This window comes from Choloepus didactylus, chromosome 9, assembly GCF_015220235.1.
Source record: "Choloepus didactylus isolate mChoDid1 chromosome 9, mChoDid1.pri, whole genome shotgun sequence".
Classification (NCBI taxonomy): Eukaryota; Metazoa; Chordata; class Mammalia; order Pilosa; family Megalonychidae; genus Choloepus; species Choloepus didactylus.
Genome location: NC_051315.1, coordinates 87,878,962 through 87,893,176, shown reverse-complemented (window position 1 = coordinate 87,893,176; position 14,215 = coordinate 87,878,962). Strand labels below are relative to the sequence as shown.

Here is a 14,215-nt window from a genome sequence, read left to right as displayed (position 1 = left end):
TGCCTTGAGTCCCAGGGCTTCTTGTTCTGTTGGGGACGGGGGAGCTAGCACTACATTTGGCCCAATGGCGAATGGTTTTTGCTGTACACATATTTGTGCGTCGTAGGGTGCATCACTCTGTTAGCTTGCTATCCTTAAATAGCCCCTATCAGTATGGTCTTGTTAACCCTACTGCCATCTACAATTGCCCCTTTATACCTTATCCTATCAAGTGTGGGTGCTACTTTTCGTGATTCAAACCCACATAAACCATGGAGATGGACCCTAATACGATGGGAAGATTCTAAAATTGTGCAAACCCATGTTACAGCAGGGCGACCTTCTTTTTCTCGTCAACGCAACTGATCTATTTCCCACTCCTTCCGTACGCCCCACTGGTTGGAATCAAGCCCAATATTACATGTGCCCATCCTCAAACCCTGGGAAACCGTACTGTAATGCTCCCAACCAACACTACTGTGCATACTGGGGGTGTGAAACATTAGCCACTCATTGGAAGCCTTACGCCACTGATCATTACCTAACTCTAAAATGGGCCCCCTTGAACTGCAAACCACCTGAAGAACCCATTACCTGGGGTATCTATGGAAGTCATCACCACATTGCACCTACAGGTAGCTGCTCACATCTAAATCTCACCGTACAGCTCCCTACTGATCCCTCTTGGCTACTCGGTCGAACTTGGGGCTTTAGAATTTACATGAAAGGAACCGACCCAGGAAGCCTTATTCTAATAAAAAAAGAAGCAGTACAGCAAAAACCATTCGCCATTGGGCCAAATGTAGTGCTAGCTCCCCCGTCCCCAACATTGTTCTTTGTATATTCCTTTTTTGTTATGTCAATTATTCCTTTGCAGTTTCACCAGTGGTTGTAGGTATTTAATTTGGGAAGCTGTGGGAGCCCAGGGCTCAGGGCCTTCCCCAAGTGCTTTGAAGACTGCACACAGCAGCTTGCTTGACCTAGGACAGTTAAGGTTTGACCTACTCTCCTTGTAGGATGAGGCCTCCAGCGCTAAATGTAATCTACAGCTTGCCTCCTTCCTGAGACTACATCCTCCTTGAAACTCCCTGAGGTAGTATTATCTATAAAGATAATCTATAATCCTCCCCTCTTCCCTGTTGACTACAATCGATCCCTCCCTACATCACAAGACAACCCTCCCCCACCCCCCCGCCCTGCCAAACCGGTTTGAATGTCTTTGTCCTAACCCTTATAAACACTTACTGGCACCCCCTGCTTTTGTGGAGTACCTTACATAGGAAGCTCTGAACCCGCCACCATTCAGAGCAGCTGACTTCCACCCTGTAGGTAAGCCCCCAAAATAAAAGCTCATGTCTCAGAACATGTCTGGTGCTTTCTTTAGTCCTTCGGCTGCAAAAGCCCTCTTGGGCCATGACAGAAGCATTATACAATTTTAAAGGTAAACTGGAGCTGCAAATGACCACAACCACTTGGACAACAGGAAACATTTTGATTACTGTAGTAAAAAGCAGGAAAGCAAAACCTCTTAAAAAACAAAAGAAATATTTGTTGGCTATTTAAATTCACTGCTTCATCAAGCACTCAACAGTTACCTGGAACAAAAATAATTGAAGGTTCTATATTTTATAGACCACGTATTCTCATCATTCAAAAAGCCTTTAATCACATTTATTTTCTGATATGCTTTTCCTCAGACTCAGAGGAAATAAGATAGTTTTCTTATTAATGTTAGGAAAAGACCAATATTGACATAATTCGTTATTTCTGGTTTACATTTGCCTAATCTGTGAATAATATATTAAGAGGGCCCTTTAAGCTTTTAAAGCCAAAGACTTTGTTTTACATTACTTTTGGGAAAGCTAATAAAGATGAAACCATCTATGTAGGGATATTAAATTACATTACAATTTACATAAAAGTTAAATGACATGGTTACAGATATTCCTTAGTCACCATTTTGTAGCGCACTTTTTCTTAAAAAAAGAATCCAACAAACCTGTTTTTAAATAAAAGTACAAATACATTCCAAACCAGACTGCCATATAATGACATGTAATTCATTTTTTCCTATACTCAAAAAATTTTTCAAATCATATGCACTATAAGAAAGCATACTGGTCTGCAGAATCATTTTCTCCTTAGTAGATACCTTGGCTACAAGAATTAGGACATTTTAGACATTGTAGACTTGATAGAAATCTATGGAAAAAATGATTAGTCCTTGTGAACTGTCTACCCTAGAATTATGCACATTCAATATAAAAATTTCTACTTAATATCAGTGATTTAAGCACTTGTACTAACAGAACCAACATTTAGTTCACACATAATTATATATATTCATCCATTCAGTTTTTTGAACAGTTCTTTTAAATTACTGTGTATGTTGCTCCCACTAAGGCAAAGAAAAATATTTTTAAAGCATTCAGTTAAAGTATCTGTTTCAAAATTACCTATGGGAAATGTAGACTTATCAATAAATAGAAGGTTGGTAATGATATAAAATTAGTTAATCATCAATTAACTTTGTCTATTATATGGGAGACATGTGGTCCCTTTTGCCACAATAGTTTCTATTATGAAAACTATGATGTGAAATAATTCCATGAATGCAACATGTTATAGTTTGGGATTATGTTTTTTTACCAAGTCTTCAACAGCAAATAAATTATACGGATGGCTAACAAAGCTACAGAAACAAAGCTATAATAACTGTTAAGTCTGCTTACTTAAAATTCAGTTATGAATTCTATAAATTAAGGTGTACCAATGTTCTGTAAAGTATAAGCAATTCATATAAAAACCAAGAGCTAGTTTGAATCTAAAATATGCTAGCTACACCAAATATTAAACACTAAATTAAAAGGAAATTAGCTTGCCTCCTTAGAATGCGGAAAGACTTTTTTTGGGGGAGAACTCAGGTGGTCTGGGTCTCTTTTAAGAGTTGTCTAGAGATTTTTAAAATAATGGCAATAAATTAAGTAATAAATTAATAATGGCAATAAAATAAGAGGTCTCTAGAGATTTTTAAAATAATTTATCCTCAATAAATTCACCTCTTTTAGGCAAAGGCATAAAAAATTCTATTGCCTTTTTAAATAGACTTTTAAAATTATAATCCCCCCAACCCTTTTTGCCACAAAAGAGAAGGCTAATGCAATGCTAAGAAAAACTGTCTAATCAAATTCAAAATGTGATAAAATTTGATACAAGGCAATTTACTTAAATATAAGACAAACAAGAAGCAATTGTTTCCAGTTGCTAAGGGAAAGGCAGTAACAAGTTACTATTTTCAGAAATTTAAATAGGCCCTGTACTTGGGAATCAATGGGAGACCAGAAATTAGAGACCACTTAAATAGGTGAATATCTCACTTTCTGAGTTGTAGAAGGCAGAACTGAGATTAACCTTTGCTTAAATAATCTTGGTGACATACCATAAAGATTATTACTATGCAGAAGAAACAAAAACTGAGTAATCACACCTGAGAAACAGCATACCAAGAAAAAAGCTAGTGGTTATATACCCGTTCACTCAGAAACATGAAGACATCTCTCCTTGGGAAATAAGGAAACAAACATAAAAAGAATGATCTTAAGATATGGAAGGCAGGTTGCCAAGGATCAATAGTAAAACACAAAATGATTTTTAAAATCATTTTAAAATTCAGGTGAGCTGTAAAATTTACCAGAAGCCATTAGAAGAATACTTAAAATCAATGAGATTCTGGCATCTTAGTAAAGAAATGTTATAAGAAGATTGTAAGCAGAGATTACAAGAAATGTCATCTTGGTTTCAAGAAATACTACACATTTAATTCACTGTTTAATTTCCAGTCACTAAAGTTCTAGTTGCATAGGGAATTATATTTCTCCCTGGTGCTAGTTTTAAAAATGTATGTTAATACCCAAAAGAGAAGTGGTGGGGACAGTCATTCACCTTGAACTCAGGAAAAGTAACCTTGCCTTTTGGATCTTTTCTAATTGTGGTTCCCTGCATGATTGCCTGCGGTAATGAATTTAAATCACAGCATCATTAAATACCACATGGCCAAAATAATACTTAGATTAAGAAATATGAAAGAAAAACAATATTTATGCCTGCTGTCCTAGTTTGCTAATGCTGCAGAATGCAAAACACCAGAGATGGATAAGCTTTTATAAAACGGGGGTTTATTTACAATTACAGTCTTAAGGCCACAAAGCATCCAAGGTAACACATCAGCAATCGGGTACCCTCACCGGAGGATGGGCAATGGCCTCCGGAAAACCTCTGTTAGCTAGGAAGGCAGCTGGCGTCTGCTCTAAAGCTCCGGCCTCAAAACGGCTTTCTCCCAGGACGTTCCTTTCTAGCAAGCTTGCTTCTCTTCAAAACATCACTCCCAGCTGCACTCTCTTTCCTCTTTGAGTCAGCTCATTTATATAGCTCCACCGATCAAGGCCCACCCCGAATGGGTGGGGCAAAGCTTCCATGGGAACATCTCATCAAAATTATCTCCCACAGCTGGGTGGGGCACACTCCAAGCAAATCTAACCAACACCAAAACTTCTGCCCCACACAAGACTACAAAGATAATGGCATTTGGGGGACACAATACACTCAAACCGGCACATTCCACCCCCTGGAACCCAAAATGACATTATCTCTCCAAATACAAAATACATTCATTCCATCACAATATCACAGAAACTTAAATCATTTCAGTAACAAAAGTTAAATCAAAATCAATTTAGGCGTGGTCAGTCCCAAGGCACAATCTTTCTTTAGCTGTGGATCTGTGAACTTAGAACAAGTTATGTGCTCCCAATATACAAAGGAGAGACATTCATAGGATAAACATTTCCATTGCCATAAGGAGAAACAGTAAGGAAAACAGGGTTAACAGGAGCAAAACAGTTCCTAAAACCCACAGGACAAAGTCCATTAGATTTCAAAGTCCGAAAGTCATTTACAGAACGACGCTGCATCCTTGGGGCTTGAGAGAGCGGGAGTCTAACCCTTCCTAAGGGCCTTTCTGGCAGCCCTTTCCTCTCCAAACGCTTAGGTGAGTGCTCCAACATTTCCACACATTGGGGAGACCACCTTCTCGGCTCCACCCTCCTCAAACCTCGGGGCAGCTCCCGGATTCCCTTCCATCTCCGGGGCACACGCTCAACCCCTTCAAAACAGTGTGGTGGCAGCCAGGCTCTCCTCAATTCCCTGGAAATGTGCTCCACCCTCTTTGGGACCTGAGGTGACAAAACTCTTCCAGAGCATCGAGGCGGAAAGCCCGCCCTCGACCTCCAGGGCAAACTCACCCTTTCCATGTATGTGGGCTGCTCCGCTCTCCCAGCCCGAGACCTCCTGACTCCAGACCTCAAACTCCATGGCTCTGTCTTTGAAGAGGTTTTTCCTTTAATTTTTTCCTTGTCTGTCTCCTCCAGTCCAGACTGGCAATGGCTCTGTCTATAAAGATCTCGCAAAAATTCTGTTGGCTTTGCATGAAGCACACAGGGGTCAAAGCCATCAGACAATAGGACTTTCCACAAATCCTTTCTGGATAATTCCATCTCCAATCTTGGCTTGTACTGAAATGGCGGCTGGGTTCTATGTTTGGTTACATCCTCACGTTGGGCTGTAGCTTCTGGGATTCCACCCCCAGGAAGCTTGTAACTTTCCAAGCCATCAGCTTCTGGTTTCTTTGAACCCAAGAGTTCAGTTCTAAGTTTATCTCTCTCCGCTCGCATTTTACTATAAGCTGCAAGGAGAAGCCAGGATATGTCCTCCACACGTAGTCTGGAGATCTCCTCAGCTAAGTATTCCAGGTTGTTGCTTCCAGATTCTTCCTTCCATCTGACATCACACTGGTCCATTATATTGATGATATCATGTTGATTGGACCTAGTGAGCAAGAAGTAGCAACTACTCTAGATTTGTTGGTAAGGTATTTGCGTGGCAGAGGATGGGAGATAAATCCAACAAAAATACAAGGCCCTTCCACCTCAGTAAAATTTCTAGGTGTTCAGTGGTGTGGGGCCTGTCGAGATATTCCTTCTAAGGTGAAGGATAAGCTGCTGCATCTGGCCCCTCCTACAACCAAAAAAGAGGCACAACGTTTAGTTGGCCTCTTTGGGTTTTGGAGACAACATATTCCTCATTTAGGTGTGCTACTCCGGCCCATTTACCGAGTGACTAGAAAAGGTTCTAGTTTTGAGTGGGGACCGGAGCAAGATGAGGCTCTGCAACAGGTCCAGGCTGCTGTGCAAGCTGCTCTGCCGCTTGGACCATATGATCCAGCTGATCCAATGGTGCTGGAAGTGTCAGTGGCAAATAGAGATGCTGTTTGGAGCCTTTGGCAGGCTCCTATAGGAGAATCACAACGCAGGCCCTGAGGATTTTGGAGTAAAGCTTTACCATCCTCTGCAGATAACTACTCTCCATTTGAGAAACAATTGTTGGCCTGCTACTGGGCCTTAGTAGAGACAGAACGCTTAACCATGGGCCACCAAGTTACCATGAGACCTGAGTTACCTATCATGAGCTGGGTGTTATCTGACCCACCAAGCCATAAAGTTGGGCGTGCACAGCAGCACTCCATCATAAAATGGAAATGGTATATACGAGATAGAGCTCGAGCAGGTCCTGAAGGTACAAGTAAGTTACATGAGGAAGTGGCCCAAATGCCCATGGCCCCCACTCCTTCCACCTTACCTTCTCTTGCCCAGCCCACAGCTATGGCATCTTGGGGAGTTCCTTACAGTCAGTTGACTGAGGAAGAGAAGACTCGGGCCTGGTTTACAGATGGTTCTGCACGATATGCAGGTACCACCCGAAAGTGGACAGCTGCAGCACTGCAGCCCCTTTCTGGGATATCCCTGAAGGACAGTGGTGAGGGGAAATCCTCCCAGTGGGCAGAACTTCGAGCAGTGCACCTGGTTGTTCACTTTGCTTGGAAGGAGAACTGGCCAGAGGTGCGTCTCTATATTGATTCCTGGGCTGTTGCTAATGGTTTGGCTGGATGGTCAGGGACTTGGAAGGAACATGTTTGGAAGACTGGTGACAAAGAAGTCTGGGGAAGGGGTATGTGGATAGACCTTTCTGAGTGGGCAAACAACATGAAGATATTTGTGTCCCATGTGAATGCTCACCAGAGGGTGACTTCAGCAGAAGAAGGTTTTAATAACCAAGTGGATAAAATGACCCGTTTGGTGGATACCAATCAGCCTCTTTCCCCAGCAACTCCTATCATTGCCCAATGGGCTCATGAACAAAGTGGTCATGGTGGTAGGGATGGAGGTTATGCATGGGCTCAGCAACATGGACTTCCACTCACCAAGGCTGACCTGGCCACAGCCACTGCTGAGTGTCCAGTTTGCCAGCAGCAGAGACCCACACTCAGTCCCCGATATGGCACCATTCCTCGGGGTGATCAGCCTGCTACCTGGTGGCAGGTTGATTACATCGGACCACTTCCATCATGGAAAGGGTAGCGATTTGTTCTTACTGGAATAGACACATACTCCGGATATGGGTTTGCCTTCCCTGCACGACATGCTTCTGCCAAAACTACAATACGTGGACTTACAGAATGCCTCATCCACCGTCATGGTATTCCACACAGCATTGCTTCGGACCAAGGAACCCACTTCACAGCAAATGAAGTGAGGGGATGGGCACATGCTCATGGAATTCTGTGGTCTTACCATGTTCCCCATCATCCAGAAGCAGCTGGGTTGATAGAACGGTGGAATGGCCTATTGAAGACTCAATTACGGCGCCAACTAGGTGGCAATACCTTGCAGGGCTGGGGCAGTGTTCTCCAGGAGGCTGTGTATGCTCTGAATCAGCGTCCACTCTATGGTGCTGTTTCTCCCATAGCCAGGATTCATGGGTCCAGGAATCAAGGGGTGGAAACAGGAGTAGCACCACTCACTATCACTCCTAGTGATCCACTAGGAAAATTTTTGCTTCCTGTCCCTGCAAGTTTAAGCTCTGCTGGTCTACAGGTCTTGGTTCCAAAAGGAGGAGTGCTTCCACCAGGAAACACAACAATAATCCCATTGAACTGGAAGTTAAGGCTGCCACCTGGCCACTTTGGGCTTCTTATGCCTCTGAATCAACAGGCAAGTAAGGGGATTACTGTACTGGCTGGGGTGATTGATCCTGACTATCAAGGGGAAATAGCACTGCAACTACACAATGGAAGTAAAGAAGAGATTTCCTGGCATACAGGAGATCCCCTGGGGCATCTCTTAGTACTACCATGCCCTGTGATTCAAGTCAATGGGAAACTGCAACAACCCAATCCAGGCAGGACTACCAATGGCCAAGAAACTTCAGGAATGAAGGTTTGGGTCACCCCACCAGGCAAAGAACCACGGCCAGCTGAAGTGCTTGCTGAGGGTAAAGGGAACATGGAATGGGTAGTGGAAGAAGGTCGTGATAAATATGAACTACGGCCACGTGATCAGTTACAGAAACGAGGACTATGATGATATGAATATTTCCTCCTCGTTTTGTGATGATTATGTTTGTATTTGTCTGTGAAGAGAATATTTTTGCTTTCTTCTCTGTCTTGTCCCCTTATCATATGGCATAAGCTGTAACGTTCATTTTGAAGATATGGTTTTGGGTGATGTGTACAACTGCCAAGTTGACAAGGGGTGGACTGTGATGGTTGGGTTCATGTGTCAACTTGGCTAGGTGGCCTAGCTGTCTGGTCAAGCGGGCACTGGCCTGACGATTCCTGTGAGGCTATTTGAGGCTGGTTGGTTTGTCGGATCATCAGTCAATTGACTGCAGCTGACTGATGACTCATCAAGGGGCGTGCTTCCACAGTGAGAGAATGCAATTGGCCGGATTTGGTCCGGGTGATCAGTTGGAGGCTTATAAGCCGGACGGTTAGAGAACCTTCACCTCTTCTTCAGCTGCTCAGTGAAGCTTTTCCTGGGGAGCTCGTCGAAGTTGCCAGTTCGTTTCCTGAGGAGTTCGTCAAAGTTGTTGGTTCGTTTCCTGAGGCATTCTTCAAAGTTGCCGGTTCGTTTCCTGAGGCGTTCTTCAAAGTTGCCGGTTCGTTTCCTGAGGAGTTCGTTAAAGTTGTCGGTTCGTTTCCCGAGGAGTTCGTCGGACGTCTTCCTTGGAGTTGACAGCTTGTTGACGGCTCTGCAGAATTTGGACTCGTGCGCTCCCGCAGTTGCGTGAGTCACTTTTACAATTTGATAATAAGAGACATCTCTCATTGATTCTGTTTCCAAGGAGAACCCTAAATAATACACCTGCATAGCATATGCTAGGTCCTGTAATGGGCATCATATGCATCGTATGTTTAATCCTCACAGTCTGGCAAGTCAGACGTGACCCTCTTTGAGTTCTACTAAATGTTTTTAAAGCATCATTAGGCACTATAATAGTTAAGGGAGTATAAAGATAAGTAATACTGTTCTTGCACTGGAAGAGAGTGAAGCCAGATGCATAAAAAGGCCAATTTCCAAACAATGTAGTAATTATTCAGATATGGTGAGCTGCGAGAACCCCACAGTTGGGGGAGATCATCTTGGCACAGAAGGCCAGAGAAGAACCTGACCCAGGTCACACAGAAATGGGTGGAGTCAGGGTTTAAAACCTGTCTGTCTGAATTAAGCCTCTGGTGTTACATTCACAATATACACTCTATCTCCAAAAATCACTGAAAGGTTATACTAGAAAGTAGCCTTTATTAAGAACTTCAAGTTTTAACACTCAAAGAACAAAAATACACTGCCAACATTGAATAGCAATAGGGAGAATGATATTGCTAAGGTTCAAAAACAAACCCTGATATCTCAACGTCATTCCTTGGATTTATACAACCAGTTGAGGCTCTTCGGGCATGCTCGATTAGAGACAATTTTAGCTGGAGACATAGAACTCTAGGCTAGAACTGAAGTATGGGCTATTACTACTGGCAGACCTTATCCAAGAGGTATGGTCAGCAGGCAGAAATCAATATTGACCAAATCTGCTGGCAAGTCTTGTCAGTCACTAATAGGGTAAAGCCACAGGCCTGCCTCACTGGCAGTGGGTCCATGAAGGAATCAGGCAGCAGAGATGTGGTCTTCCAGTGGGACCAAAATCAGGTGTGAGGATAAGCCCATCTGAAGCCTGGTCAACAAGCAAAGGACATGGCTGATTCTTGAGTCTTGGGGCAGGGGACGGCTGGTTGGCCTGTGATAGTACCAGGAATTACTGCTAATGGACCTTGTCGCTCTACTAAGTACTTACTGTCTTTTCTCCTGGGACAATTCAGATACTAAGAATTCAACAAATATTATTTATTTGCTCCAGGCTTTACATGTATGAATTTATTTAATCCTCAAAACAACCTCCTAACAGTAGAAGTATTATCCCCATTTTGACAGATAGGTAACTGAGGCTCAGAGAGTTTAAGGATCATACCCAAGGTCACAGCCAGAATTAAAACCCAGGCAGTCTGGCTATAGAGCAGAGAAAACATCAGAGGATTTAGATTTACTCTCTGTAATCTTTCATCACTGAATTAATGAGCAGGGTTTATAACAGGGTTTGAAAGAATTTACTTCAGATGAAGTCATTCTCACATCAAGGCCTTCTAAGGAGCTTTCAAAGATTATTTGAATTTTATAGAAGTAAAAATCAATTTTTTTTTTAAGTATTCAAAGGCACACAGGAAGCTTATCAGTTGCTTACAGAGAACAATTATCTGGTAAAATCCCGTTCATTTGGAGAAGATGTTTAAGAACTCTACCATTCATTTGTATTGCACTGATCTTGTCAAACAGCTTTTTGAAATCAGACTTCTGTTACTGACTGCCTAATGGAGGAAACTGTGTGACAGGGAAAATACTAGTTTATTCCTCCTAATTATGGAAGAGGAAATATTTAAATACATTAGAAATATCTGTGCTTTTCAGCACATAATATCACTTAGGATATTTATTAAGACCTACACAAAAAAAAAATCCATCTTCTGACTTCTGATTTTAAGTCATTAGTCACTAATTCTTACTTTAGACTGACCTTTTTATACCCACCCCATGGTAATCAGAAGGGACTCGCTGATGTTCTAGGGAAGCCATTTGATCTGTCAGCTGCTTATTCTCCTCCTCTATAAGCTGCAGGTTATGGGCTAATGCATTCATGTCCACCTTTGAAAACAAAAGGAGAAAAGAAACTATGTCAGATATTAAAATGTTTATCTTATTTTTAAAATGACAACTGTAACTGTAAAGGCATCTTATGCACATGTTCCCCTATATCTAAATATGGGGATTTAACCAGCCAGTCTGAAAAGTTCTGTGATGCTTTAAAAAATCTTTTTTCTTTTCTTTTACAGTTTTCAGTTTGTCTAGTTGTCTTCAGCAGGAGGGTTCATACAAATATCACAGTTCACCTTTACTAGAACTGGGAGTCCTCCTGGTACTTGGTGTTTATTTCAAATATTAATTCAGGCTTATGAACATAGATGAATACAGCTGTGGGAGAGCAGCCAAGTCATGCTGCCCAAGGCAAGGGATTGCTGGCTGTGCGACATACAGTGCAGTGCCCAGGAAACTGTTTCCTAGGGAAGAAGGGTATCTGGAATCATGTAAATGGGGTAATTCCTAGGGCCACATGCACATGTCCAAGACAAGACACATTCTCAGAAGTGATCAAGGAAGCCACTAAACTTTGTCCTGGAGCTAAACTCATTGTATGGATAAGCCCTGAGGGAGAACACTCACTAGGTTACTCTACAAAGATGAAGGTGTTCTGTTTGTTTGTTTTTTTTCTTCTTTTAAATTTTATTAGGTACTGGAATTCAAGGAAAGCTTTGTCATAACACTAGGTGGATACAAGCTTAAGGAACAGATGTCTCATAGTCCAAATTCCAGCGATAACACATTAAAATATCAAAAAGTCCAGGTTTCAACAAAAAGTCACAAACCATACAAAGAAACAGGAATTGATGGCCCAGGAGAAGGAAAAGAGCAAAGCATTAGAAAACAATGAGGAGAACCAAACCAGGTACATACTAGACAAAGACTTCTAAAAAATGGCCCTAAATATGCTCAAAGAGCTAAAGGAAAACATGGACAAAGAACTAAAAGAAGGAAAATAATGAACACAGAGACTATCAATAGAGAGATGGAAATTATGAAAAGGAATCAAACAGAGCTGAAGACCACAGTAACAGAATTTAAAATGCCATGGAGGGGTTCAATATCAGATTGGAGCTGCAGTGCCAAAGAAAGAATCAGAGAAACAGACTGAGGAGCAGAAAGAAGAAAGAATGGAGAAAAGTGAACAGCATCTGAGGAACCTGTTGGACACAATCAAGCAAACCAATATATGCATTGTGGGAGTTCCACAAGGAGAAGAAAAAAAGGGGCAGAAAGAATATTCAAAGAAATGATGAAGTCCCAAATTTAATGAAAGACATGAACATATGTATATATATCCAAGATGCTGAACAAACTCCTAACAGGATAAACCCAAATAGAGCCATGCTGCACCATATTATGATCAAACTGTTGAATGACAAAGAGAGAATTCTGAAAGCCATGAGAGAAGCAACATGTCACCTACAAGGGAGGCTCAATAAGTTTAAGTGCTTATCTCATTGGAAACCATGGAGGCAAGAAGGTAGGTAGTGAGACGACATATTTGAAATGCTGAAAGCAAAAAACTGCTAACCAAAAATTCTATGTCTGGTAAAACTGTCATTCAAAAATGAGGGAGAGATTGAGACATTCCCAGATATTCGAAGGCTGAGGGATTTTGTCACCACCAGACCATCTCTAGAAGAGACGTTAAAGAGAGTTCTGCAGGTTGAAAGGAAAGGACACTAAACAATAGCTCGAAGCTGTGTGAAGAAATAAAGATCTCCAGTGAGAGTAACAATATGGGTGACATAAATGCCAGTATTATTACATTTTTGGTTCGTAACTTCACTTTTTACTTCCTACAGGATCTAAAAGGAAAATGCATAAAATACAATGGCAAATCAGTGGTTTTGGACTCATAATGTATAAACATGTAATTTGTGACGAGCTGCATAAACATGGAGGTATGGAGGGGTTTAGGAACCTGGTTTGTGTATTCTATTGAAGTTAAGTTGGTGTCAAAGGAAACAAAACTGTTACATATTTAGGGTGTTAAATTTAAGTCCCATGGTTACTACTAAGAAAATATTGGAGAACATGGGAGCTTACAGAGATTAGAGTATAGGTTCCCTGTGCTAGGGGGCAGGGGGAAGAGGGGTTATTTCATAATGGGTGTAGGGTTTCTACTTGCGGAGATGAGAGTTTCAGTAACGGAAGGTCGTAAGGCTACCACAATATTGTGAATGTGATTAATCCCATTGAATGGTATTATCCCATGATCCTAGATGGGATCTAGTAAGGGAGGAGAAAAGGCTCAAAGAGACATTATTGGGGCATATGAAAAAAACTGGAATATAGTCTGTGAGTCCTACATCAATGTTAATTTTCTTGAACTTGAAGCCTGCAGTTAAGATGGTTATATAATTGAATATCCTTGTTCTTAGCAAATGTACATGGCAATACTGTGTTTAAGGAGCACAATGCATATAATCTACACTCTAGTGTTCAAAAATGGATTGATAGATAGTTGGAATGATAGGCAAATGTGGCAAAATGTTAAAACTGGTGGATCGGAAAGAGAGAGAAGATGGTGGCATAGAGAGGAGTGGAAGTTAGTTAGACCCCCAGAGCAACTATAAACAACCAGAAACAACTAGTATAAGATCTGGAATAATGCTGGGAGACGATTGTGACTCGCCACACATCGTGAACAATCTGGAATTGGGAGAAATGCCTAAGATTGCAGCATAAAATCTGTTAAGTAAAAACTGCGGACCCAAGCTGAGAGCCGAGAGCCCCTCCCTCATGGCAGCCTGAACTGCAAAGCCTTGCTGTAATAGAGAGCAGCACTCTCTGAACAAGGGAATATACTTCAGCCCTGCTCCAACTGGGGTTTTAATGTTAACTGCTCAACACAAACTACGAACCTCCAACAAGCAGACAGAGGCTTTTGGTGACAACTGACCTTGGAGAGCCAGGGGACATATCTGTCTCGGGACCGAAAGCCCAAAGGATCAGGTGCTATCTCTGGCCAACGGGTGAATCTGGGGGCAGTAGACTGACCCTGAAAGGGGGCTTTCTGTCCCTTTCTCTCTCTTTCAACCTGGGAGGCTCAGTGGAGAAAGCCTCAGCCATTTTCAGCTCGCAGCACTCTG

The 14,215-nt window shown here is 41.9% G+C and overlaps 1 protein-coding gene across 6 annotated transcripts in view; it reads right to left on the bottom strand.

The window, feature by feature from the left end:
* CCDC150 (coiled-coil domain containing 150) overlaps window positions 1-14,215 on the bottom strand; it is a 214,888-nt gene that overhangs the window by 103,364 nt on the left and 97,309 nt on the right. For all 6 annotated transcript variants that reach the window (XM_037849432.1, XM_037849434.1, XM_037849433.1 and 3 more), the window contains one exon: window positions 11,010-11,123. In XM_037849432.1, coding sequence (XP_037705360.1) covers window positions 11,010-11,123 — 114 coding nt within the window. The remainder of the gene's footprint in view (window positions 1-11,009; window positions 11,124-14,215) is intronic.